At 40.7% G+C, this 25,417-nt stretch overlaps 1 protein-coding gene across 2 annotated transcripts in view; it reads right to left on the reverse strand.

The window, feature by feature from the left end:
* Positions 1 to 1,048: 1,048 nt before the first annotated feature.
* grk4 (G protein-coupled receptor kinase 4) overlaps positions 1,049 to 25,417 on the reverse strand; it is a 37,913-nt gene continuing 13,544 nt past the window's right edge. The window contains exons 3-16 of one of the 2 annotated variants that reach the window (XM_046404178.1): positions 21,353 to 21,465; positions 20,227 to 20,304; positions 19,309 to 19,409; positions 12,931 to 13,023; positions 12,315 to 12,378; positions 11,784 to 11,924; positions 7,460 to 7,650; positions 6,705 to 6,742; positions 6,157 to 6,246; positions 5,729 to 5,937; positions 4,079 to 4,216; positions 3,164 to 3,301; positions 2,748 to 2,879; positions 1,049 to 1,262 (exon numbers count right to left, since the gene is read on the reverse strand). In XM_046404178.1, the coding sequence (XP_046260134.1) occupies positions 1,206 to 1,262; positions 2,748 to 2,879; positions 3,164 to 3,301; positions 4,079 to 4,216; positions 5,729 to 5,937; positions 6,157 to 6,246; positions 6,705 to 6,742; positions 7,460 to 7,650; positions 11,784 to 11,924; positions 12,315 to 12,378; positions 12,931 to 13,023; positions 19,309 to 19,409; positions 20,227 to 20,304; positions 21,353 to 21,465 (1,583 nt within the window). In that variant the 3' untranslated portion in view covers positions 1,049 to 1,205. Of the gene's footprint in view, positions 1,263 to 2,701; positions 2,880 to 3,163; positions 3,302 to 4,078; positions 4,217 to 5,728; positions 5,938 to 6,156; positions 6,247 to 6,704; positions 6,743 to 7,459; positions 7,651 to 11,783; positions 11,925 to 12,314; positions 12,379 to 12,930; positions 13,024 to 19,308; positions 19,410 to 20,226; positions 20,305 to 21,352; positions 21,466 to 25,417 lie in introns of both variants that reach the window. The other variant, XM_046404186.1, reaches the window with a different exon arrangement.

Below are 25,417 nucleotides of genomic sequence, written 5' to 3' on the forward strand. Positions count from 1 at the left end.
GCCTTCTGGTATACTAAAAATACAGTTGGCAGATAGTCCAAGGGAAAGGATTTCCGCTCTACACATGAGACATCTTAGTAATAACTGGACAGGAAAAAAAAAACAAGACAAAGCCAAGTACTATAACAAAAGAAACAGAAATAAAGATAAGAAATAAAGATAAATCACCATAAATTGTGTTGCCTGAGTGAATAATAACAGCTGTGCTCACAAAGGAAACACTGTCTGGCATCTGAAGTTAATGTTCTGAGCCTTTTGAAGCTCATGAGAGATTTTTGGAGAGCTCCAGGAATGATAATTATCAGGCCTCGTATTACAGGAAAAAAGCCTCTGTAATATTCCCATTGTATTTTTATTTTATTTTTTATTGTTGCGCAGGTTGACTAAAAGAATTTCAGAAATAAATCCATGCCATCTCTACTAGAATTGAGCTGGTACAGGCACCTCGAAGACAGCTTACTGCACATGACATCCAGCCCAAGGCAACCTGCCCAACTGGGCTGAGGGAAGGAAATGGATTCCAACCTCCAAACCAGCTAAAAATCAAATTGGTGGTGGTGGTGGGGGGGGGTTGAAGGTCGCAAGGGCGCAGGTACAGGTCAGAGAAAAACATAGGAAGGCTTAACCAGCATGGCGTCCACACAGCGACGTTAGACTAAATTTGTATCCTGTATCATCTTGATCCATGCGCTTCATTCAGATCTACCTGAGCCTTGAGGGGTGCAGAGGCTAAGGGTCAGTTTAGGGCTCCGTGGATCTGATGTGCTAACACCATGTCACATTGGTCAAATTATTGACAAACATACAGCACATATGAAAACAAAAAGGCCTTATGCTACATTGAGAAAAATAAAAAGACTACTGATACTGTGCTTCTTAAAAAAAAAAACCCCAATACACATTGTCCATACTCATTCCAAAAGAAAATAAACAGGAAATAAAAATGTAATGTATGCATTCAAGTGGTACTTTTATGGCTTTTTGTACAATACAACCTTTAGTGAAAATATACATCTACACATAAATTCAAGTACAAATGTACAAAATCTTTAAACTCATACTTTTTTCTTTAATTATAATACACTTTTAATACAGCTCATAAATACAGATCAACATTCACTGAGTTATTAAGATTTGCGCTCTGTCGGAGTTTGTGGTGAAGTTCAGCGGCGAGGGGGGAGGAAGAGGCGGGTGGAGGGAGTGGTTTAAAGTCGAGAGGGCTCTTCCGTCTCGTCGTCACTGTAACCGCCCTTAAAACAAACCTGTGAAGGAGCAAAAGTGAGGATAAATCCCCAATGTTAGCAACTTTGATCACCGCACTAGTCACATTCTGCTGAAACACTTTATATATACAATGTATATATTGTTTTTTTACACATGTACATACCTCTATTTTTAAAATTTAAAAAAAAATTGAACACATTGTAAATACCTATACTTTGAGATTTTAGATTTATGTAAATACCTGTACTTTTAGATTTTCGATTTACACTTATCTTGTTTTGTTTATCCTATTTTTATACTTTTCACTTTTCACTTTTCTTGGTCGGGAATACTGCAAGTGCAATGTCTGTAAGAATAAGAATTTCCCTTCAGGGATAAATAAAGGAATTCTGATCTGATCTGATCTGCTCTGAAACCCCAACCCTGATACAACCGCATCACAATATGTATTTCTGCAGTGGTGCCCAGCACTCAATTTGAAAGATAACGTAAGCCATGCAAAGGACATAAGGGTGCAGGTTTGGTAGCAAATAACAGATTGTAATGAAACTGGTTACCGTTGTTTCAACAGTAATAGTAGAATAAAAAAACAACTACAAATGTTATGGAAATCTGTGTTTTTATGTGCTACCTCTATTTAAATTTAAGTCTGGTTTCCGTGAGAGAGACTTGTCTCATCTTTAATAATTGTTCAGATATGTATATATATATATATATATGTATATATATATGTTTAACCTGAAAAACATGCAAAAGTAGTGGTAAGCAGTGCTTGTATTCTGAATACAGCCCCAACAACCTCCATAAATACGATGAATGTAGCCCCAGAGGCAAAGCTCAGGGTGGAAAATGACAACTTCTCCCTCTTATCTAAATTATGCCGGTAGGCTGTTGCTGCGATTTTAATAGGAAAATCAAACAGAAACTAGAAAAATATGCTGTGGACAAAAAGGAGGATTTTGAATAAGAGGGGGAAATATCCGCCCTGTCCCCAGTGATAGTTACACCCTTGAATTCAGGGAAAGTTCAGACAAGAACAGAACAAAATGAAAAGTCTCTGGAATTAAGAACAGATAGTGTAAATGAACTGTTAGTTGAGTAGCTCATGCAACCAGTAAAATATGTGGGAACCATTTCTTTTACGCAAACATTTTTTGGTACATCCCTATACCCTCCCACAAACCAGCTTCTCGAAAGAGCCCTCATGTTCTGAGACAAAGGAGCACAGCAGAAAAAAGAAAAGAATATGCAAAGCGAAAAGAATATGCAGAAATGAATACGCAAAGGCATTAACAAGGGACTGAACCCCAGAGAAGAGGAATAAGAGAGGCCTTATTCTATCCAACCTCAATGAGGAATGACATAACTGGAAACAACAAATTTCATAGTGGTGAAGTCTTCGCATGTTGAGTTTGGACAAGGCCTGGGGGGGAAAAAGGAAGGAAGGAAGGAAGGAAAGAAGGAAGAGAGGAAGTACCTTAGCCCCCACCCCCTCGGACAGTTGGCGGAGCACTAGAACTTGCCTCTCTTCTGAACAGACGGTAAAAGAAGCCTCTCTTTGGTGGAGGATTAGGCCGATTCATGTCCAGGTCGGAGCACAGCGTTCCGTCAGTCTCGTAGACGTTGATTTCCTTGAAGCACTCCATCTCAATCATCTGCAAAAGAGGGAGATCTTGTTATTTGTCCTGATGATTTTCACTTCTTTAGGTGTCTGGAGCTACAAAATGCCTATGGGTCAGCGTTGATTTCTTTATAAAACCAACCTCTCTGATTAAGACAATGGTATATTGACAATTAAAAGGATTTACATCAATTTATCCCTCTACATTACTCTTAAATGAAGGTAAACTTTACTGGTATTCCTGTGTCACCAGTGCTACATATCTGTCTGTTGAGGTCCTGAACAATGACATCATCCAATAGCCTGAGCCTGCAGTACCTCGTTCTGCCATGGGATGGAGACACTGCCTGTGACAAACTTGTGGTAGAAGTCATCGTCTGTGGGGTCAAGGTTCACGCCTTTGACAGTGGAGAACTGCTCAATATCCAGGACATCTTTACAGTACACGGCCCGAGGCTGAGAGAGAAAATGAGACAGAGAGAGGAAGAATGACAAAGAAAAAAAAGAAACTGTGACGAGTGTGTTTATTTTGGACCAAAGGGGGAATGCTAAACCTGAAAAGCTTAAAATCAAGCTGTTATTTCAATCTCATGGAAGTCTTGACATGCCTGAAGACTCTTTGCTGCCTTGTTTTCCTCAGCGAGACCCTAGTGACCCGAATAACTCAAAATAGAAACACAGATAACACTATCTACTTTCAACTATTGATTTAACCTTTCGGGTCATTCACTCTCTCTAACTCAGGCTATTTATGACATTGAAAATGTAATAATTCTTTCCATGAACAGCTTTGTTATTGTAGGGGAAAATCTATGAGTGCAGAACATAATAAAAGCTTACAGTACATTCATCCAGGCAAGTCAGTGGTCTGTGCTACACTCCATAGTTACACATATTCACACTTGAGTTTCCCAGAATGACCACAGCCATTTACTATTTACCATTAAAATGCTACACTGGAGGTATTAGTGACCATGACCAGAAAACAGGACAACTCTGCTTGAATGGTCACAGAAAGCATATTTTCCATTTCGTCAGCGGTTTGGGATTTCAAACGAAGGCACTGAAACTCCACACCTGCTTCCCACCACCATCACTAGCCAACATGACAGCTAACTCATCCTGGATGTGTTTGTTTATGTGTGACAATGGTATTTCCTGTATGCTGATTTGCTGCTTGCTGTGAATCGAGCCTGTATGTCCCTTGCGCACTTGTGAGTATGCCATTCTTACATCGGGGCTGAAGGGAGGGTCCAGCATGTTGGCCTCCAGCCGTTTGAAGTTGATGTTTTTGAAGATAGGGTGCTGCTTGACCTCTATGGCTCCCTGACCCTGGCAACCCAATCGATCCTTGGGGTTCTTGGCCAGGAGCTGACATGCAGCAGGAGGAAGAGAAAGAGGTGGAAAACATTTAAATACTGTTTGTGTTAGCCCAAATGGCTCTGGTATCAAAATTATAGCTTAATATATTTCAAGTTTCTCATAAAACAAACTTCTGTTTAAGCCTGGTTCTCCATCATGAATCAAACACACAAACAAAGGGAGGGGGCTGCTGTGATGTTGGATAACTCCTGACAGTTTTATGACTAATCTCTCTAGTTCATTGTATACACAGCACACACACACATGGACCTGGTTTGCATTTAATCCTCTTGACTTTATGAATCTGACTCCACGTAATCTAATAAAAAACAATACAAATACATACACTCAGGGGTTAATGCAACACCATAATGGACAGAATTAGGGAGAGCCATTGTTGTCTCTATGAGAAATTCTGGATAATATTACCACCACACCACCTACAGTGCAGCAGGCTCATGAAGTGGATCAGCACGGCTACCAGCAGACACTCTCACTGGCCTACGCTTCTGTTAAAGTCACCAGCTTTTCCAATAAACAAACCAATGGCTTCTCAATGTTTTCATCACATGTCACGCATTCACTGTAGCTTCCCTCAGTTTCTCTTGTTTTTTCACTACTTTCAGCCAATTTACATGATGGTTCAAAGCAGACTCTCTTTCTGCTTTTGACGACTCAGATCACTTGGTTAAGAGCCATCTCGCTGGCATGGCAGAGACTGTTTCCGCCCCTCCCGCATTCTCTTCCCTTCCTTATTATCCTTTTCCCTTTTCTTGCTGAAACCCCTCTTTCTCTCTGCGTCCCACCCCCACTCCTCCTCTCCCTGGGGAGTCTTTGAATCTACTGAACCTCGGGTCAGAATGTTCCACCGTGTCACACAAATAAACGTCGCATCCCCTCCTGCTCAGAGTCAAAGCAGCTGAGTGGCTTCCTTTTGGAGTACAAAATAGTAAGACTGTGGCAGGAAGTGAAAGACAGATGGGAATATCTATTCAAGCCAAGTTAGCTGACTGATCTCCTTAAACCTGCACTAATCACTATGTAACATTGGCTGAAATTACTATATTGTCAAAAAGTAAGTAATAATAAACAGTAATTAAAAAAACTCCTCTGATAAACTGTATGGTACCTGGCCTGCACCAAACTTTAGGAACTAGCTGGGAGCCTGATATTTTCCCAACATGAAAGAAATGATTATTCAGATTGTTCAAATAAATGCATGTTGGGATTAACTGCCCACAACCCTGAACAGGCCAAGTGTTTACATATTGAAAAAATGGATAGATAGATCTTAGCCATAATGAACACGATATGGGGTATCATATTATCATATAATCATGAAAAAGCAGAAGCGGTAGAAAAAACAATAACTTTTCAGCATACAGCTCCCATTCCACTATCCTTTTAGCCTCATACACCCATGCACTGATTTGCCACCAATCTCAAAGAATCTTCTTAATGTTTTCTCCTCCCTGCGCCCCTTTTTATTTCTTTCCCTTTCAACTGTCACTTTCATCTCACCTGTCTGCAGATGTCCTTCGCCTCCTCTGAGAACTTATCAGAATACTCCTCCTGGTCCTCACGCACTCGTCTGTCCACCTCCTCTCTCTTGACGCGCTCCTTGCGTTTGCGGAATGGAGACTGGCCCTGTATCATCTCAAAGATCAGGCAGCCCAGCCCCCACCAGTCCGGGCTGATAGTGTAGCTCTCGTTCTGGATCACCTCAGGAGCTGAGGAACGGAGATAAGGAGCAACAAAAGAGAAGCCAAGTTCGGAGGGGTTCACAAACTGAATCAATTGGAAATGAGACAGTCAATGAAGCTCATAACGAGTAGTAGAAAGCTGAGATTTGCACAGAGGAGGTAAAAGAATGGTTGCAGTGATTTCAGAAAAGAATGAAATGCTGAACTACAAAAAAAAAGGTAGAAGAGGGTTACCCAAATACTTACCCATGTATCCAACGGTGCCCACTCTCCCTCGTATCGTCTCTCCTTCAGGGATCTGAACAGCAAGACCCAGGTCTGAAATTCTGATGTGTCCTAATCAAAAAACACAGATTCATTACCTAACTGGGATCATGTGGGCACATGAATTTATTAATGAAATGTAGTTACTAGCATATGTCATTTCCTAGATACCATTCACAATGCAGGAGCAAAAGTAATAGTGTGTGAAAAGAAAGAAAGTGACCAAGAACAGTAAGCGCTTAAGTGTGACATGAAGGAGATTCCTCTATTTGAACACAAGACCTCGTTACAGTGAAGACATGAAATGAAAGTATGGCTGAGAAGAGAGAGCGTGATGTGAAGAGCATGTGCTGGCATTTTATGAAGTGGACTGGTTACAAACTGCTTATTTGTCTTGTAGCTTATGAGGTGTGAGTTGCATCAAACAAACGGTGGAGAACAAATAATATTCTCCAGCCATGAAGTGCCATATATTACTGTGTGTGCCCGCTCTGGCTTGTGTTGAACAAAGGTAAAAAACTGGAACATACCACGATCATCCAAAAGGATGTTTTCAGGTTTCAAATCCCTGTGAGAAAAAAAAACAACATTGAGGAGTCACTGTGTTGATATTGTGCGGTAAGAGAATTGAACATTTGAGGACAAGGACATAACAATAAAAATCTGGATAAATATCTGTATACTTTTCATTGTATTATTTCCTGTTCTTTAGGTGTTGTTGTGTATTATCATGTGTTGTACTGTAACAGGGTTTTACTTTAACATTATTTTAAGCTATATAATTGTCTTATCTAACTTTTTGCGAAGTACAATACCAAAATTATTTATTATAATAGCTATAGAATTTGAAAACCGGGAGCCTTTCAACAGTGCCAAACTCAACCGCAAATCAAATGTGACGCTTACATGAACACATGCAGAGATCAAGGAACACCATGTGTTATATGATTACTTCTAAGAACATCAGTGTTTATGTTAGCATTACTCCACTGAGGTACATCACACCTCGGCAAAATCAATACACCATTAATACAGTAACACCTCATCATCGCGGACTTTCTATTTGCACTTGTCTTACATAACTGCAAATGCTACTGTGGAATATAATCCAAGCAGGGACAAACAGTCACACACATAGTTACTTTATGGCTTGCTTTAGGCCTCTTGCATTGGTGGGATATGTCATCTGACCTCAGGTTGAAGGGACATTGCATAATGTCGTGCTAAACTTCCATAAAGTTTGGTGACTTGTGAGGGAGAGTGTCTGACGCCCATGTGACCTAACCTGTAGACTATCCTCTCACGGTGCAGGTCCTCAAGGCCACAGCAGATCTCAGCGGCATAGAAGATGGCCCTCTGCTCGTCGAAGCCCGAGTTGCCCATGTTGTAGATGTGGAACTTTAAGTCACCGCCATTCATTATGGTCAATACCAGGCACAGCGCATCCTTGGTCTCATAGGCATATGCTAGACTAACCTGGAGAGAGAGGCAAATTTGTGGTGGTAACAAGGGAGGAGGACCGGTCAAAGAGTCATGTAGCAGAGGACATGAAGAGAAGGGGGAAGAGCTGTGGTAAGAGACAGGGTGGCTAGAGGAACATGACTGTTTTATTTAGTTTCTTTAATGCCCCAAATAATCATCCATTATCCCAGACGGAATGTCAGAAATGTATACAAAGAGAAACAAAGAGAGATATATCACAGACATGGAAAAACAGAAGCTTGTTCACTCCGTTCTCTCTTGCTTCATGTGCTTCCCCCCTCTCATTCCCACCAGCCTTCCCCCTTTTTCTGCCCCCTGTGGGTCAGTGACACGCAGGGTATAGTGTGTGCATGTGCTGTTGTGGACAAGCAGGATGTTGCTGCCATCAAGAGGAATCCCATCTGCTCTGAACTATGTAGCAAGAGACGGACCACAAGAGGGGATGGGAAAAGAATCTTATGGGCCAAGTGAACATCACACAAGTGCATGTACTGTACCTAAAGAAATACACTAATATGTACTACACGCTACAGCAAACAGTGTCATGCATGCTTCCAAAATAGTAGATTTGTCCAAAAACAATGGAAAAATCTACTGTACAATGCCTCTCACACTGGGTTTATTGTCAGTAAAAACATGTTAAAGTAAATATATCCAAAAAGCCTCCTGATAATGAAAGAAGCTCACTCAAACTGTGAAATCAAATTCCGACTCAAGTCTGACATCTATGCTAATGCAATACAGTCACAGAAATAAGGAAGACCAAAGGCAATTGGCTTTCTGTAGATTACTTAACACTCAAAGGGGGTGACTCATAATATCACCACATCCGCTTTAGTGAAATCTGATTTAAACCACTATTTATGTAATCCTATGATCCTATAATTAACCTTTAAAAATCTTATATTTTCAGAATTTTATATTATGATATTATTAAATAATGAGTCTTACTTGTATTTCAATTCTTTAACAGTTTCATCGTATTAGCACCAGTATTAAAACGTTTCAAATGACAGCCAGCCAAATCTGCGGAGCAAGGTAGCTCTAGCTCAGACTTCAGAACAGGGTCATCCTGCCCAGAGTCTCACAAACACATATACACACCAGCACACACAATGTGTGGATGGGCTATGGTTAAAACATACAGTGAACTAGCAGTACGGATTGACTAATGGTATGATCAAAAAAAAGGTAGAGAAGAATAGCGAGAGAGAGAAATGAGGGGTTTGAGAGAGCACTTGACTCTTCTCCTTGCTACTGCTGTTTGGTCAGTGTTGCTAGGCAACAGAGCTGCTCTCGTAGGTAGAGAGGCACATGAAGAGTCATCAGTTCTGCCTGCAGCATAGAGAATGAACACACACACACACACACACAGAGAATCATGTGCCAATCCCAGGTGACAAGAGCTGCAAGTCTGAGGTTCTGCAACAAGCCCACTCCACACACACTCCTCTGTGTGTGTGTGTGTGTGTGTGTGTGTGTGTGTGTGTGTGTGTGTGCCAGCACACACACTTGCATGCCCATACACATGCTTCTGCCATGACTCACACAAAACAAGAACGCGCAACATAGCTCACACTGCATCAGAAACCGACTAATCCAGTGCGTCGTACAACTCAAATGCAGTCATTAGCTTCAAATGGAGAACATGGAGCGGCTTTGAGGCTCCGCTCTCTTACAGTCCAGCTTACTGTAAGATCAATATCACAGTTCTGTATGGTTAAACAGTAGAACACCGTGTTCTACAGTATGTACACATACACAAAGTACACACTGCTCACAGACCCACAGAGCAGAAATTAAAATGCTTATCCCTCCAGCCGCTCCGAGCCACGTTCCAAGAATGTTAAACGAACACTTGCTGTAATTTTCTTGTCTTTGGAACAATAATTTTTTTTAAAGAGAGACACAACACTGAGCCAAAGCTAAGTTTTCTTTTCCTGTCGGAGCACCTGAGATGTTTTTCTGTGTACAGTCGGACGACATAGAAAGAGAAGCACAAATCACTAGTTTTCCAGCTGCGTTTGACTCTTAATATCAACATGCGTAGGCAAGCGGGATTGAAATTCAAGCATTTTTATATACAAAAAGTGTTGATAGCAGAAAAGAACAGAAAAGTGAGACACACACACACAGGAACATGTACACTGTATCACATGTACACAGATGGTTCATATTTTAAAAACTGAACTGATATTTTTCTGCTCTTGCAACTTACCTGTATTTTATTTTAGATTTTTATTGCAGGTGTTAAATTAACAAGTTACACATTCAATGTTATTCTTGTCACATCTCTCTTATTTTTCACTTATGAGCAATGGACATTTGAACTGTTCCTGTAATGTATCATCTTACATGTTAATGGACTGTCAACGGTAAATTTTTGCTCTTCAGAGCTGTGGGACAGCATGGAAGAAATGAAAAGCTCGGTGACTCCCTAAAGGCTGTTCAAACTCGGCATTACAGCAGCAGCCAAAAACCACCGCTTACTCATGACTATGGCTCAGTTTATGAAAACCCTCCACAGGAAAATCAGCCAAGAGAAACGTCACCATTAAGAGCTTGAGGCATGGTAGTACGGTGGCAGGGTAATGACATTTGTGTGTGTGTGTGTGTGTGTTGGGGGGGGGGGGTGGTTCTTTATACATGCTGTGGCCCTTTTATGAAACTCTAATCGTGCCACAAAATTCTATGCAATTAGTTTGCAAGATAGGATGAGCTCAAAGGAATGAGACAGTGTCAATGGAAGGAACTGAAGGCCCAATGATGTTTTCTCCATTTTATGGTGTTTTAGCTAAAGTAGTTTTACCAATGTAAAATAGTATTTTAAGTATTAAAGGTCTCTGAACTGGTTGTTTAGTTTAGTTGTTCTACCAGAAATAGCACTTTTATTATCAATTCCTAACAACAACTGTGGTGCATTGATGAAGTTCTTTGGCAATCAACTTCATATTGTTCTGCAGACCAACACTTCCTCAGAATTGCCTCTGAAATCTGTCACTTCCCTAAACTTCATGCTCACCTTACTGCTCTGACGTGTATTTTTCAGTTCCTTACAGATGGGCTTTGTTCATCTTATCACAGCAACTGTTCTGGCTTCAAATGCACTCCAGTCGAGCTCTAAGGGAATCTAGATCTACTGTGACTCAGTTTGACAGTTCAAAGTAATCCATCCATCACTGTTTCAGGCTAGTGAATCATACTGTCATCATCATCACCATATCATTATTATTATTATTATTAACATGCATGATACACATGTGGCAAAAGTCTGCCTAAAAGGCGATGAATAAGAAAAATGGGGCCATGGATACATGGGTCATGCCTGTGGGACCAAAGTAGGCACAGCGGTACATGTGTTGGTGTGTGTTATTTTTCCCTCACAATCTACGACACAGAACTGTCAAGAAAAAAAGTACACAAATATTATAATGTGTTCATTAAATATTTATATTTAGATATTGTTGCTACCTGTAAATTTGATGCAAGAACTTCGTGAACAGAAAAAAAACTTCATTAAAACAACACAAAACAGATCAGTAAAACAGCTTTCAACCACATTTTAGAATACATTCACAGACGATGAAAGGCTGACAGTATGCTCCAAATGAAATCAAATTCAGCATGTTTGCCTGGCAAAGTAGAAGGTTTATTATGAAAATCAATTTGGATTCGGCTTCAGAGGCCAATGTGCATGCAAGTTGGCCTGAACTGAAATATGTGAATTGCTGTCACCTGCAACTGGTCAATTATATCACCTGACTTAACCACTCCCCCACTCCACCCCCAACACGCCCTCAACATCTCCCTGGCCCGTCCCCACCTCCCGGCCCATTTGTGGTTTTATCCCATCACGTTTTTTTCCTCTGTGACTCACAAGCTTGTCCACCTGGCGTGGACGTCACTAAACAAACAAAACTTGAGTCCCAGCAACTGTCTCTAACAGCTGATTGACAGCCTTTGCAAACACGTTATTTGATTTCTCTTGCAGGATCCTGGAGCCACAACAAACAGCACTCTCTCACATTCAGAAAACACACACGCACACACACACACTCAAACAAATGGACAGACAAAACAGGTACATTTCTGTTTAAAGATTGAATAAGAAAAAAGGTAGTACTTACTACAAAACTACTGTTAACTTTTTCTAAAATGCGTTTTTCGTTTAGTGCCATTGCTTCACCTTTTCTTTTCTTCACTCGTTTCTTTTCCAGCTTTTTACAGGCGTACATCTTACCGGTGGCACGTACTTGGCAGGCACAAACCTGGAAAACAAGGAGTGAGGAAACATGATCACAGATGCACACGTACACACATGTACACTTGAGAAAAAAAAGCAACAAAAAAAAAACACAAAAACACACAAAACACACACACTTAAAAAGTACAACGAATGGAAGTAAATGTGTCACGCCACAGATTTCTCCACCCAACATCACTGGAGTGAGGACATAAACAGCGCAGCACATTAACTAGCTGTTAAAGGTTACTTGTACCAGCCTAAATCATTAACATCTCATTTCCAAACTTGTTGTGTAAGGGAACATAATGCTGACTCAGTGTCCATTATAAAAAAAAAACAACTTTAATAACCACAACATCACAGTACACCATCAGTTTTGTCTAATTTGCTTCTGGATTGCAGTGACACTCACCTCGCCAAATCCACCTTTTCCTAATACTCTATAATGTCTGAAGGTATTTTTGGTTACTGGTTGCCTGCAGGAGAAAGAGAAAAATGAAAAAGAAAGAGACATAAAATAACTGATAGGTTATGCCATTCTCTCATACCATGCAATGTTGCAGACAAAGTAATGCTCTAATATATTATTAATCCACCCTGATGACTGCTGTTTCCTCCCTGCTTCGGTTACCAAGCCATTACGCAAAGCATCATCAATTATTTACCACTCACACAGATAAACTTATTGGCAGCACCACCTTTACGTTTTGGTGCAAATTTCCTCCCACTAGTCTGTATATACTACCGTATACTGTTTGTGCACATTTAACATAAGGATATCATCAATTTTTTCTGTTTATTAAAATTTATTTTATTATTTGTGTTTCTTTTTCCCTCTAAAGATAATAAAGCATCCACCAAAATCAACCAACACAGTACAGTTGCTGCCCATAGGAAGCAATGAAGTGGAATGCAACCCTAAACAGAGAACGCATGTGAGATGGTGACAGGTGTCACTTTTTTTGTAAGACAAAGGAATGATTTGCAAGTCTGCTTCACCAAGTGTATGTTGCACATTGACTACCCACCTCTCCAACCATTTCCACTGTAGGAAGCGAGAGAAGTACATGGACTCCTGGTAGGAGGAAAATGGAGCTCCACTCAGATAATCACGAACTATTCTGTATGGACGGAGAGAGAGGGAGGGAGGGAGAGGGAGAGAGAGAAAGGGAGAGAGAGGGGGGGAGAGGGAGGTAGAGGGAGGGAGAGAGAGGGAGAGAGAGAGAGAGAAAGGGAGAGAAAGAGGGGGGAGAGGGAGGGAGAGAGAGAGAGAGAGAGAAAGGGAGAGGGAGAAGGAGAGAAGGGGTTGATGATCATTTAATGAGGTGATAAACAAAAATTAAACAAAATTTTAAAAAAAAAACAAGCATATCTAAGTTTCTTTGCCAAATCTTCCAGACAGACAAACAGCTGGCCGGCGTTCCCCAGAGACCACTTTTTATTCTTTACAATGACTACAAACACACACACACACACACATCCTCTTTATCTGACTAACCCCTCAATCACACTTGTATGCGTGTTTGTCCCTGTGTTTAGGCATCGCCGGCTGTGTGGCCGTCCTCAGTGGAAAGACTGAAACAAACTCAGTGCCGAAACACCACCGTTTGAACAGAGACATTCCATTCAACTCTAAGAGGAAACGGGGGATTTTGGGGAAACCGGTTTTAACTGAGCAGGAGGCTGAGCGGAACAACTAATCTCACCTCACCTCGCACACGAACTTGAGTGTGAGTCTGTCCAGATTGATGCCATTATGTCACATAATCAGACATATAAATCAAACAAAAAAAAACCAACATCCTGCCCTAAGGCGAAGGACTGAGGTAACAAGCACCCGTCATGACACAAAAATGAAGTGCTCTGAGGAAAACAAGGGGTCACGAAAGGTCACAGCCTCATGCTGTCCTGACCATACATCACAGTCACACAGTCACTGAGAGTCATAAGAACACGACTCTCTGACATGACCCCGCCAGCCTCGTATATTAGCGTCTTTGTTCACTGATTTAACTGCAGATGTTGTTTGACTTTAAAAAAAAAAGTACTCTTTAACAGTGTCGTGTAAAAGAGACACAAACTGAACTGTACTGGGACAGGTTTACAGTTTCTTCAAGGGCCATGGAAATTAAATAACATGGATCAGCAAAAATATTGTGGTTATTATACAGCTAAAAATCTTACTGTCCTTGCTGTCAGTGTTGTTGACAGATAACACATTTAAATGGAGAAAGAAGCCAAATACCAAAGGAACACTGTGAGATTATGTATCACAGTGGTGGGTTTGACTCTTTTAGGTCTGCTGTTTGACCCTTTCCCTTCAGTCTACACATAACAGTAAGCAGATTTTCACTTTGATGATTCTTTGATGGTTATTTGCTGCTTGTTATCAGATGCAGTTTCTGTTATTTAAATGACTGAACAAGATGTTTCCATGAGCTTCCACTGTGGCCAAATTCAAATACCACAGATGTTTTAACATGGCTGAGCTGTAATGATTGTGTTAGAAAAAATACCACCAATACATGCATCATTTGAAACTGATGATGTGCTGGATAGTCCAACATTCAAATATTTATGCCAAAAAGATAAATGAAACGAAGACAAACTTGGCTCAGAATGAAAAACGGTGAAAATACAAAAATGTGTCAAATTTATATTAATATGACCTGCAACAAATTCTGAAAGCTTTGACAATCTTACAAAAAGAAAAGGCATATATCACACAGGAACAAGAAAAACAAGTTGAAAATACACCCTTGTGACACAGACTTTCATCTATCCAAAACTCTATCTCCAAGTCATTACCCATGACAAAATGACTAACAGGCAATAAGGGCTTTCCACCTCTCACAGCCAACTTTATGAAGCTGAAGGAAGCATGTAGGAGCATGTATGTATGCAAGGCAAGTGTACCACTTAATCACCTGAAAACATGCATGTCAGAAAATCGTAAACTCTTTTACATGTCTGAACTTCTCACATGTCTCGAGGGATACTGGTCAACATGGGCGCCAGTTTTCTAAAATTTTATGAGCTTAAAAAATCTAAATGGTGCATCCCTGGTCGTAAATTGTGCTAAATAACCTTTAACTATTATGTACGATACCAGCAGTCAGTCTATGACAGAGGCAACATGGGTATTTAGCATAAAATGAAACTGTATTTTCACCACTTTAACATGTGATTTGGTTAAATTGATTATTACAGAAATGTCAGGTAAAGAAGCAACACAGACTATGATGATAATCCAAAACACTGAAATTACACCGCTTTTGCATTTGCTTTACATTTATATGTTTATTAAGTTGAACATATTCTTGAAAACCTTCATATCTGACCAAACCATGTGTGAATTATTGGTACTGATTAACAACAAAATTCAGATTAAAGACAGTACTCCTATGCTTTGATTATATGACTAAATTAAAACATTAACATTATTAGTTTGGGATGCATTCAAATATGTAATGCATATTCACTATATTGACAAAAGTACTGGGATGGTATGCTATGCTTCCAACTTTGTGGCAACAGTTCAGGGAAGACCCTTTTCTGTTCCAGCATGACTGTGTCCCAGTGCACAAAGCAAAGTCCATAAAGACATGGTTGGATGAGTTTGGTGTGGAAGAACTTGACCTCAACTCCATCCAACACCTTTGGGATGAACTGGAACAGAGACTGTGAGAAAGGTCTATTGGTCCAACATCAGTGTCAGACTTCACAAATGCTCTGCTGTCTGAACGGGCAAAAATTCCCACAGAAGCACTCAAAAATCTTGTGGAAAGTCTTCCCAGAAGAGTGGAAGCTGTTGCAGCTGCAAAGCTGTCTGTGCATTTGGAATGTGATGTCATTCAAATTCCTGTTAGTGTAACAGTCAGTTGACCCAAAACTTTTGTCTATATAGTGTATGAGCTGTTAAAGCTCCTGAACGAAAGCAGATAATATCAAATACGCCATTACTATTTTCTCTCCTGTTGACCAGAGCAATCAAAACCTTCTCTGCCAGCCCACAACACATGACTGCAAACCAAAGTTACAGCACACATCCCTCTTCTACCACCCAAATGTTGAAGAGATGCTCATATTTGGCATAGATATTTTCCCTGACCATATTTAAAAATTACTTCATCACTAAGGAGGATGAGGAAAGCTGCCTGTGGTTACCAGCAGCCCTGGGGTGGCTGTTCTTGGCAAATGGCTCGATAGTCGAGAGTTTCCACAAGTGGAGCACCCTCTGCTTTGTAAAAAAACAAAAAACAAAAAAAAAACACTTAATTATGTCATCATGGGACCAAGTTGTTTTGTACATGAGATGAACATACATTTATCCTTCGCAGTTAAGTATTCTTGTAGTCTATTTGATTGCTCTGTTCTCTACTGTTCCTGAGCTTTTAGTATGAACCTCAAAGCTCAATTAAAACTTGAACTGAAATCTCCTGCAAAGTGCTGGTCTGTGATGTAGCTTACACAGATGCAATAAAATGGTTTCTATACCATAGGACAGCACAAGTTTCCCCCTGTAAGTAATGCCTCAAATCTGCCATCAAACCTTGTCTGGATGGCTAAAGTTTCTCAGACTCATATGAATGTTCATTTGTCAGGTCAGCTGGCTTTTCTCAATCTTAAAAGACAAAAGTGGTCTCGGACACTTTAAGAAAGGGGCTCCAGAAAGGCAGGAGCCTAGCTGTGCCTGGCTTGGAGCCTCAGACAGACACCACTGGGAGTAGAAATAAACACAGCTACAATATGGCTTTTGTTACATGAAGGGAGCAGGAGAGGGAGAGGACAAGAAAAGGAGGAGGGGGGAAAAAAATCAGCACACGGTCTTTTGTCAAGCAGGGCAAGAAACAAAGCACTGTGATACACATGTACTGAAGGCCACGCTCTACTCTTGGTATGACATAACCGTATGTTCCACTGCAGCAGAAGAAAAGCCATGAGTGAGCTAACACATTTCTGCTAGTGGGTGTGTGGCTCTGCCAAAAGTCACGTTTCCACGTGCAGGACCATGCTTTCCTACAGGCTCTCCCTCTGAGAAAAAAAACAACTGAATAAGCTCTGGGTCAGAATTACACGTCGGAATAATAAAATTAAGGAAAATACAAATTCCACAATGGAATATAAATAATAAGGATAGTGGAAGGAGTGATGATCAAACTTGAACAGGAATCCCATTCAAAAACATTTGAAGTGATGTTGCTATTTTCACCAACACGTGCCTGTGTTGTTCTACGTTTGTGCACTCCACTGTTTTGCCCCGCTCTCCTTAACAATTTCTTTCCATTTCTGCTCATATTTCCCAGTATCTCCGTTTTGCTGTCCTTTCATTACTCTCTGTGGATTTTCTAGCTTAGGCTTCATGCTGTGATCCTGTCGGCCTATTGCTTCTTTGCTCGCTCTGTTTTCAGTCTGGTCAAGAAGGTTGAACAGAGTAGATGCTGTGCTTTCCCACAGCTCAAATTCAGTGGTGCCTCTCTTTCTTACACCATTTCTCTGCCCTCTCCAGTGCCCTTCTGACTACTCAGAGGTGTTAAAATAGAGATGCATGAAGGGAAGGAAACAGGGCCAGCAGACCATGACCTGAGAAGCCAAAGAGAGAAGACAGGTGTGTGTGTGTGCGTGTGTGTGTTGTTCATCTTAACCTCAACCACTGATGTTTTCCAGCTTCAGTCACACTAAAACTACCACCTCGCTTGGCTCAAACTCTCTCTAACAGAGCTTTTGCTTTCTTTCTCACACACACAGTCCTCTTGGTATGTCTCTACACTGCTCATTTTGTCCCCCCCCCCCCCAACTCAAACTTTAGCAGCAAACACAATAGTACAGGTAAATGAATAAGTTAAAGACAAAATAAACAGACTAATGTCACACGCATATTACTGCATTTCACTACTGGTCTGGATAACCTGGATAAATCTGTGCCTGGGAAACTAACTCACAACAGCAGCAACATTATTACCTGTACTTCACCGTCAGCATGAACAGCCTCTGAACCATCTGGGTTATTGATTTTATAAATCCAACAGCTCTTGAACAGGTCTCTACATGTGTTTTGTTCAAACAGGAGTCCTGCCTGAGAACACAAGTAAGTGTTTTCCAAACCATGAATCCTACTTCTGCTGAAATTCCTTCTAGCAGATTCCAGTATTCCCCCAGGGAAGCTCGAGTGAATCACAGGCTGGTCGCAGCGTTTCCAACTCAAATCCGTCCGATTGTGTGGCTAAAAGCTGGTACTTCACAGAAACTCATCTCTTGCCTGGACTAAGGAAACATGGGTTTGTTTTCTTGAAGTCTGTTGATTTGATGAAGGGTGGATGATTGTGATCTTATGTATTGATGTGATATATTAAGGTGACATATATTTCTTCTGTTTTTGGTCCCCAACAAACAAATTCAATAAAAGAAAATGATCACATGTCATTCGCAAAAAAAAAAAACTGCCAAGTAACTGCCAGATTGTTCACACAATCCAGCAAAATCTTTGTATCTGTGCATACTCGACAACAAAAAAGTTCTTTTGTTATGTTTTCTGGTGAGGCCTGAACAGCTGAATAGGATTTAATATATTAGCAACATCATGAACCTTAATTTACTCATGTCAAATTGTTCACTTCAATTAAACTGAGAGAAGCTTAAACGATCAGAGATATCTGACACATCTTTAACTGCTCATACTGTAATATGTACTGTAAGCCAAAATGTTTCCGAATGTAGAAAACGTGACAATTTATCATTGTTCACATTTCACAATGTATCATCTAGCTGATGTCCTGACTGTGACAGGATTAAATCACTGGCTGATACAGTTATACTGAGGTGTGTGAACGTGAATATGTGTGTGTGTATTTGTGTGTGTGCGCATGTGCAATGAGAAGTACGTTCATGGTAATAATCCACCGTTTGTTTGCTTCTTCTGGCTCTCCGAGCAGGAAGCAGAAACACCTGCAAGAGTGTGTGTGTGTGTCTGTAAATCTATGTTTGTGTGTGTACGGGGAACACTGAAGTGGCTGTTGTTTTCATGCCAGCCATCCGGATGCTCTCTCTGCCCACTGCTCTTTTTCATTCGCCTCCACTGTGTGTGCGCTTGCAAATCTGCGTATGTGTGTGTAATACTGCGCTCCAGGTGCCAGCTGCCTCATCATCACTTGTGACAGTGCGTTGGTCCACACAGTCTATAAACACACACACATTTTCACAAGGGACAGGATTCTATCGGTGCCACTGCACTTGAGGGCCAGACTCAGTCATGAATAAAAATAAAAACACAAAGTCTGGACATTTTTCAACAAATGGACTTTGGATCAAAAGGCCGATCACAACTACGAGCTGTGGGTCAGATCACAGTCAGAAGGAATATTAAAAGGGCGCCATACGCCAGATGTGTGGACGAGTTGGAGACTTACTTGGTGCAGTCATTGAAGAGCTCCTTACACGGACTCTGCTCCAGCCTCTCCCGACACCCAGCGACCACATCCTGGGGTATGTCTGGCAGATGGGCTGCCGACTTGAGGGTCACACAGAGAAAGACGAGTGAGGCAGGCAGGTGGACAGAGATGCGCAGAAACAAAGTGAGGCAGCACACTGTCGAAGCTAAGACAACAAGTCAGTCCCTTTCTCTTTGTGAACCTGTACAGTTTGGTCAGTGGAGCATGACATCCAGGATGGTCACGCCTCACCTGTTGGGTCCGAATAAAATAAGGCAGTTCATTTAGTGTGGGGACAGCGCTGTAAACTCGACGTGCACCAAGATTAAAAACAAAGCACGTGGTGTGTTTGTGATGAAAATGCAACAAGCAAAAATCACACCAGTGTGACACACTTACACATTCAGCTAAGCTAAACTTTATACATCTACCCAATCTATTTGCTCCTATTCACACTGTAAGACAGCCTTTTTACTTATTCTACTTCTGTGTGTGTCTCACAGTTTTTCATGAGAAATGGCATCCAGTTAATCTTGTCCAATAATGTAAAATTAACCAAGCAACAACAACAACCAAGACAAAGGTGTAAATACTGTCTAACAGTGATGCAGACAGAGGAGCTGCTAATGAACAAGACACCATAACAAAGAAAAATTACACATCTTGGATTATATACTTTCCACCACATATACATCACCATCAGTCAGATACTTTCCACCACATATCACACGTACTTCATTGGTAAGTATGTGTTTAGTCATTAATAAATGTACATGTAATGATAACATAATTAAAAGAAAGCTAAATAAATACATTAATAGAAATGAAATGAAAAAATATTATCTTAAAATAATATCACAATTTATGTGTCCCTATTGGTCAGCTCAAGTGTCTTACCCCATTGTTAAAGTATGTGTCTAAAACATTCAGTCCCTCCTCCCTCCTCTTCTCGTCAGGAGCTAGCTGGTACATGGCCTGTTCGGGAAGAACAGAAGTGTGAACAACTGCAGCAGAGTAGGAAGCCATACTCTTTTAGCCATATTTAATATCTCTCCAAATAAGGTCAGAAAGACGGGCACCAGGGTGGGTGATTGGGAGGGGGGGGTGAAGATGACAAATGACAAATGAAGAAATTCAAATGAGAGCAGGACAGCAGACAAGTATAGATATGTTACTGATGGCATCATAACATCTCATTTTTGCCAAGGCAGCAAAATGGCAACCATGTTCATCTTCACACTTCGCCTGTTATATCTGTCACCTACCAGGCCTCAGTCTTCACCCTATCACACCATCACAGATTGTGTTTTTGGTCAAATATGGCTCTAAGCAGGGAGAAGGTCTGGAGTTTGACTGTTTCGAGCCGTGTGTTTTGTTTGAAAACAAGCTCGGCGGAGAGGAATGGGACTGAGCTGTGTCTGCAGTAGGACTACGAGTACATGTTAAGCACTGACTGTTGCTCATTTAATTTCTAGTATTTTTGTCAGTCAGTCTGAGTATGTGTCACTCCCAGTGTGTGTATCTACGTGCCTGTCTGCCTACCTTGAAAAAGACTAATGTAGGTTCTTATTAAATAAGCATGTATCCCCCGTTTTCCTTTCTCGCATACCTCCAGGGGCCTAGACACAAGCTCAAGCTTGTGTTTGCCTACTCACCCAGGGGACCTGCCTCTGACGTGGGCTTGACCTCATGGAGGAGTGCACAGAGGAAGGGGAGGGGGCTGCTCTGACAGCCTGTCTAAGTTGCTAATCACCCCCCCTACACCCACCCCACCCACCACACCACGCTACTGCCAAGAGCAGGCAAGGAACCAAGCACCGACTTTCCTCTCCTACTCCTTGCTCTGCAGGGCCTGATTCAGACCAGTCTCATGGGAGAAATCACAGAGAGAAGAATCAGATTAAAGAGAGTGAGGTGGGGACACAGGGACAGAAAAGTGAGAGAGTATGTGTGAAAAAAGGTTAGCTATAAGAACATCAGAGAATAAGCAGAGTACTTCTATAAGGTCCCCTAAAAGTCTTACCACAGCATCCATAAACTCAATGCAGCGCTTCAGCTCTGGCCTGGTGTCACAGTACTGACGGAATAACAGCCGACCAATTGGCTGCTTCTCACATAGACTGGTGTAATCCCTCTCTGCAGGATGAAAAGGAGAAGGAGACAGAGGAAAAAACATTATTAACCATCCTGGCCTCTCAAAATTATCAAAATGACATACTCTGTAAAACATGAGTCGGTAAAACCACTTTTCAACTGAGCTGCCTGTCAGTCACAGAAGTTGACAAAGGATCACAAGCACACAAGCTTCATTACTTTATATTAAAACATAGTTGGGAACCCCTACACTACTACATTAAAGGGTTTAACAGAATAGTTTGTATTTTTTGTATGTTTCTTTCCTTTGTGCCAAGAGCAACAATCAACCAACCTTGTTCATGTCTCTGTTTTTCAGTTGTGCAGTTATCTCTGTGATTAACCCAGCCTAGCTCACTAGCTTACCAGTATGTGGAGGTAGCTGCTTTATTCAGAGGTACAAAATATAATTAAATACACAGTAGTGCAGTTGTCATTGTAGCATACTGTGTTTAAAAACATGTTTAGAAATTTAGCACTGATGTTCCAACCGTCTTCTAGCTAGCTCATCGATTAGCTTTATCTTCTAAGGGACTTAAAAAGCTGAAACATGAACATGTTTTTTTATCCTTATTCCAAGTTAAATAAATACTTTCTACTGTACCTAATAGTAATTTTGTATATTTTAACTGATAAAAAAAAATACTAACACTTCCTGCTTGGCATGTAATAACAGAATCCCTAAGATTTCCCCTGGCATAGCTTTCAATGGGAGTTTGGGTCCTTGAATGTAGCAAAATAAATGTTGTGTTAATAATGCAAAACAGACGGGTTGTTAAACTTTTACTACAGCGGACTAATACTTTTAACTATATCTGCTGATACCCCAGGAACACCTTTTCAGTTTTCCAGAATGACTGATGAAAACCAAGCATAAAGAAGCTAACGTAAGTGGAACAGAATCTAGCTATGAAGAGAGGGCAAAACTTTAAATCTCATATGCTTATTTATGGCAAAATCAGCAACTACAACAAGCGAAAACACAACACACTGACTGTGTTTTCTGTATGACTGTTTGTTTTCTGTGTATGTCCGTGTCTCCCGGGCAGCTGGCCCCAGCCTATTAGCACTAATGGTATCCATTTGAGTCATATTTCCTCTAGTACCAAATGAGGAAGAAGACTCAGGACGTTTTCCATCACTGGTTGACAGTATGGACACACACACACACATACAAGATAAACATACAAACAAAAATAGGCCACACACATTCGTATACACATGCGACATGCGCGCTTCTGAATAGACGACGTGGAGACGCATGGGATGAACATTTCTGAGTGGTGACAGCTACAGGACGACCTCCAACAGTAAATCAAAATGTTCATAAAAGCCCTCTGAGCTTTACTGTTTATTACACAGCATTCCCCTCTACTCTGCTCAGCGCTTCCCATTCAAAGTCACCACTCATATGACCACAAAAACAAAGTTATCACTTTGGTGAGCAAACAACAGAGTGCAGAGATATGATATTTTATTGCTTCCCTTTCTGACTGCTGTGATTTAAATGTGAAGAACAAAAGCTCTTTCAAAGATCTCACAGAGATTTTTAACTGTGCCTTTCATCTTTGATCACCAAGTTTGTGGACGCCCGCTTTGGTGTTTCTCTATCAGCTGTGTTCAGCTGTGAGCCAGAGCTGGGAAAACCCCTCACAGTCATAGCTGATAGGGGCAGTGGTAAGGCATCTGTACAGCAAAAATGTCTGGACAGTTTATTTGAACTTTGGAGTGTTTACTCCTATAGTCTGATTCACCTGGCCAGAGGAGAACAATGGCATTTGAGTGGTTTAATCACAGAAGTGTGCCACAAAGGTTGCTTGTCTACATCCATGTCAAAAAAATGTATAAACTAAACAAGTTATCAGCACTCTGTTCAATACAGAAACTTCTCGTGAGCACACGTGACTTCTGTTTACGAGCCGGTTTGTTTGCAAAAGAGCCTATGAACCTAAACAAACCCAATTCAGCAAAGTCAATTTTTCCACTTGGTTCTCAACAGGATGACTTTAGTTTAGCTGCCTTAGTTTGAATCATTAGTGTCTACTTTTCAGCAGCCAAAAAGCTGGAGATGACAGATTCTTTACGTCAGCTGATATTTTCTCATGGGAATTTGGTGTATCTTCCACACCTCATTGCACCGACAGGTTTAAAGACATTGGGCTGACGCTCTAAATTACAATGAGGCTCCTGATAAAGTTTCAGTGTCTTGTTCGAGAACAGGTTTAACGACAAGGATTTCAGCGTGGTTTCACTCTAACTGCTTGGTTTCCTGCCACTCCAGAGGCCTTGAGATTCCACAGAATCCCCACAGAACTGGTCACTGGATGAGGTGACACACACACCAATTTGCATTAAAAAAAAAACACAGGAAGTACCGGGAAAAGTTTAAATAAGTTTTAAGCAACTTAAGCATCTGATGCCAAATGGATCTATGTGTCTCTCGTAGGCAACCAGCATAATCCAAATCAAGAAAAGTGATGGATGCATGATAAAATGATGACAGTATGTTATCTACATGCACTAGCACTACACTGGCAGTATATAAATTTGAAGTCAATTTCAAATTAATTTGACTTTTGGCTTGCTTGTCCAGAGGTTTTCATCTATATATAGAGATAAATAGATATATACAGATGCATATATATATATATATATATATATATATATATATATATATATATATATATATATATATATATATATATATATATATATATACATACATATATACATACATATATACATATATATATACATATATAGATAGATATATTCTGATCCTGTCAAAGAAGGACTGAAAACAAAAAAAAAATAAAGCCAATTTCAATGCATTTCAATGGAGAGAAGTTGTCTCAGCAGTTCTGTCATAATTTGTTTACATTTTAACAGTACACAGAGAACCTGGACTTGGCAACAATCTACACCCAGGGACACGTGAATGATTTCAGTATCTATGTTTTCATAACTTAATGGTAAACAAGTCAATTTTCTAAAAACATGGCATTTTTCTTCAGGGTCAACAGCTACTGCAGAGGCAATTTATGTCAATTTTTTTAAAATAAACCAGCTGAATCTGGTGGTAAATGAGAAAATTTTTTTTGTAGTTGTTCTAGACATCCATTATTAACTAAGTCGATGTCTGTTTAAGTCCAAATGTTAAGACAGAAACATGTTAAATCTTGTGTGTCTTTGCACATTCCTTCTCAAACTTTACAGACTGCTCTTTTTATACTGACCGTCTACATTTTGGATCAGAATCCTTAGTTTTGCAGGCGAGTAAAGACCTGAAAAGAAACCACAGTTTCTTTGGCCTAACTTTGGGTCAGCGTGTGAGAGCACGTGTGAGTGTGTGTGTGTGTGTGTGTCCAGGCTGATTCCAGGCACTAAATCATTTAAATACGAGAACGCAGGCCAGCATTCCACCAATGAAAAATTTCCTCTTAGCATAAGAGAACCCTCTCCTGTGTCCTGAAGGAAAACAACTGTGAAAGACTGGAGAGAAAGAAAGTAGGAAAGCATAAGACATCAAGATATCAGAGAGAAATGGGAAAGAGAAATGAAAGCATGGAGCTGTGGAGCTGTGAAGCTTGAGCTACCCTGGACTTGTAACTGTCTGCGCCAGTGAAGTAAGCTGCAATTACAACTTAATTAAAACTCCAATTTAGGCTGAGACTGAGTGAGTTAGCAAGACAGTGAATGGTCTTCCAAATGTGAACAAGTGAAAGCATGCGCAACGGGTGTGCATGCTTTTGAGGCAGTGATCAAATGTAATAAGTGCACCTGTACTTTACGTGGTGGTTGGATACCAGAAGAGAAAAAAGGGAAGGGAAGGGAAGGGGGGGAGAGGAGAAGAGAGAGAGAGACAGAGAGAGAAAGAGAGAGAGAGAGAGGTTGGCTAAGGTTGGCAGACAAAGGGCTGCAGCCCACATAATGTAATTTGGGTTTCCTAGAAGTA

Source organism: Scatophagus argus, chromosome 2 (genome assembly GCF_020382885.2).
Source record: "Scatophagus argus isolate fScaArg1 chromosome 2, fScaArg1.pri, whole genome shotgun sequence".
Taxonomy (NCBI): Eukaryota; Metazoa; Chordata; class Actinopteri; family Scatophagidae; genus Scatophagus; species Scatophagus argus.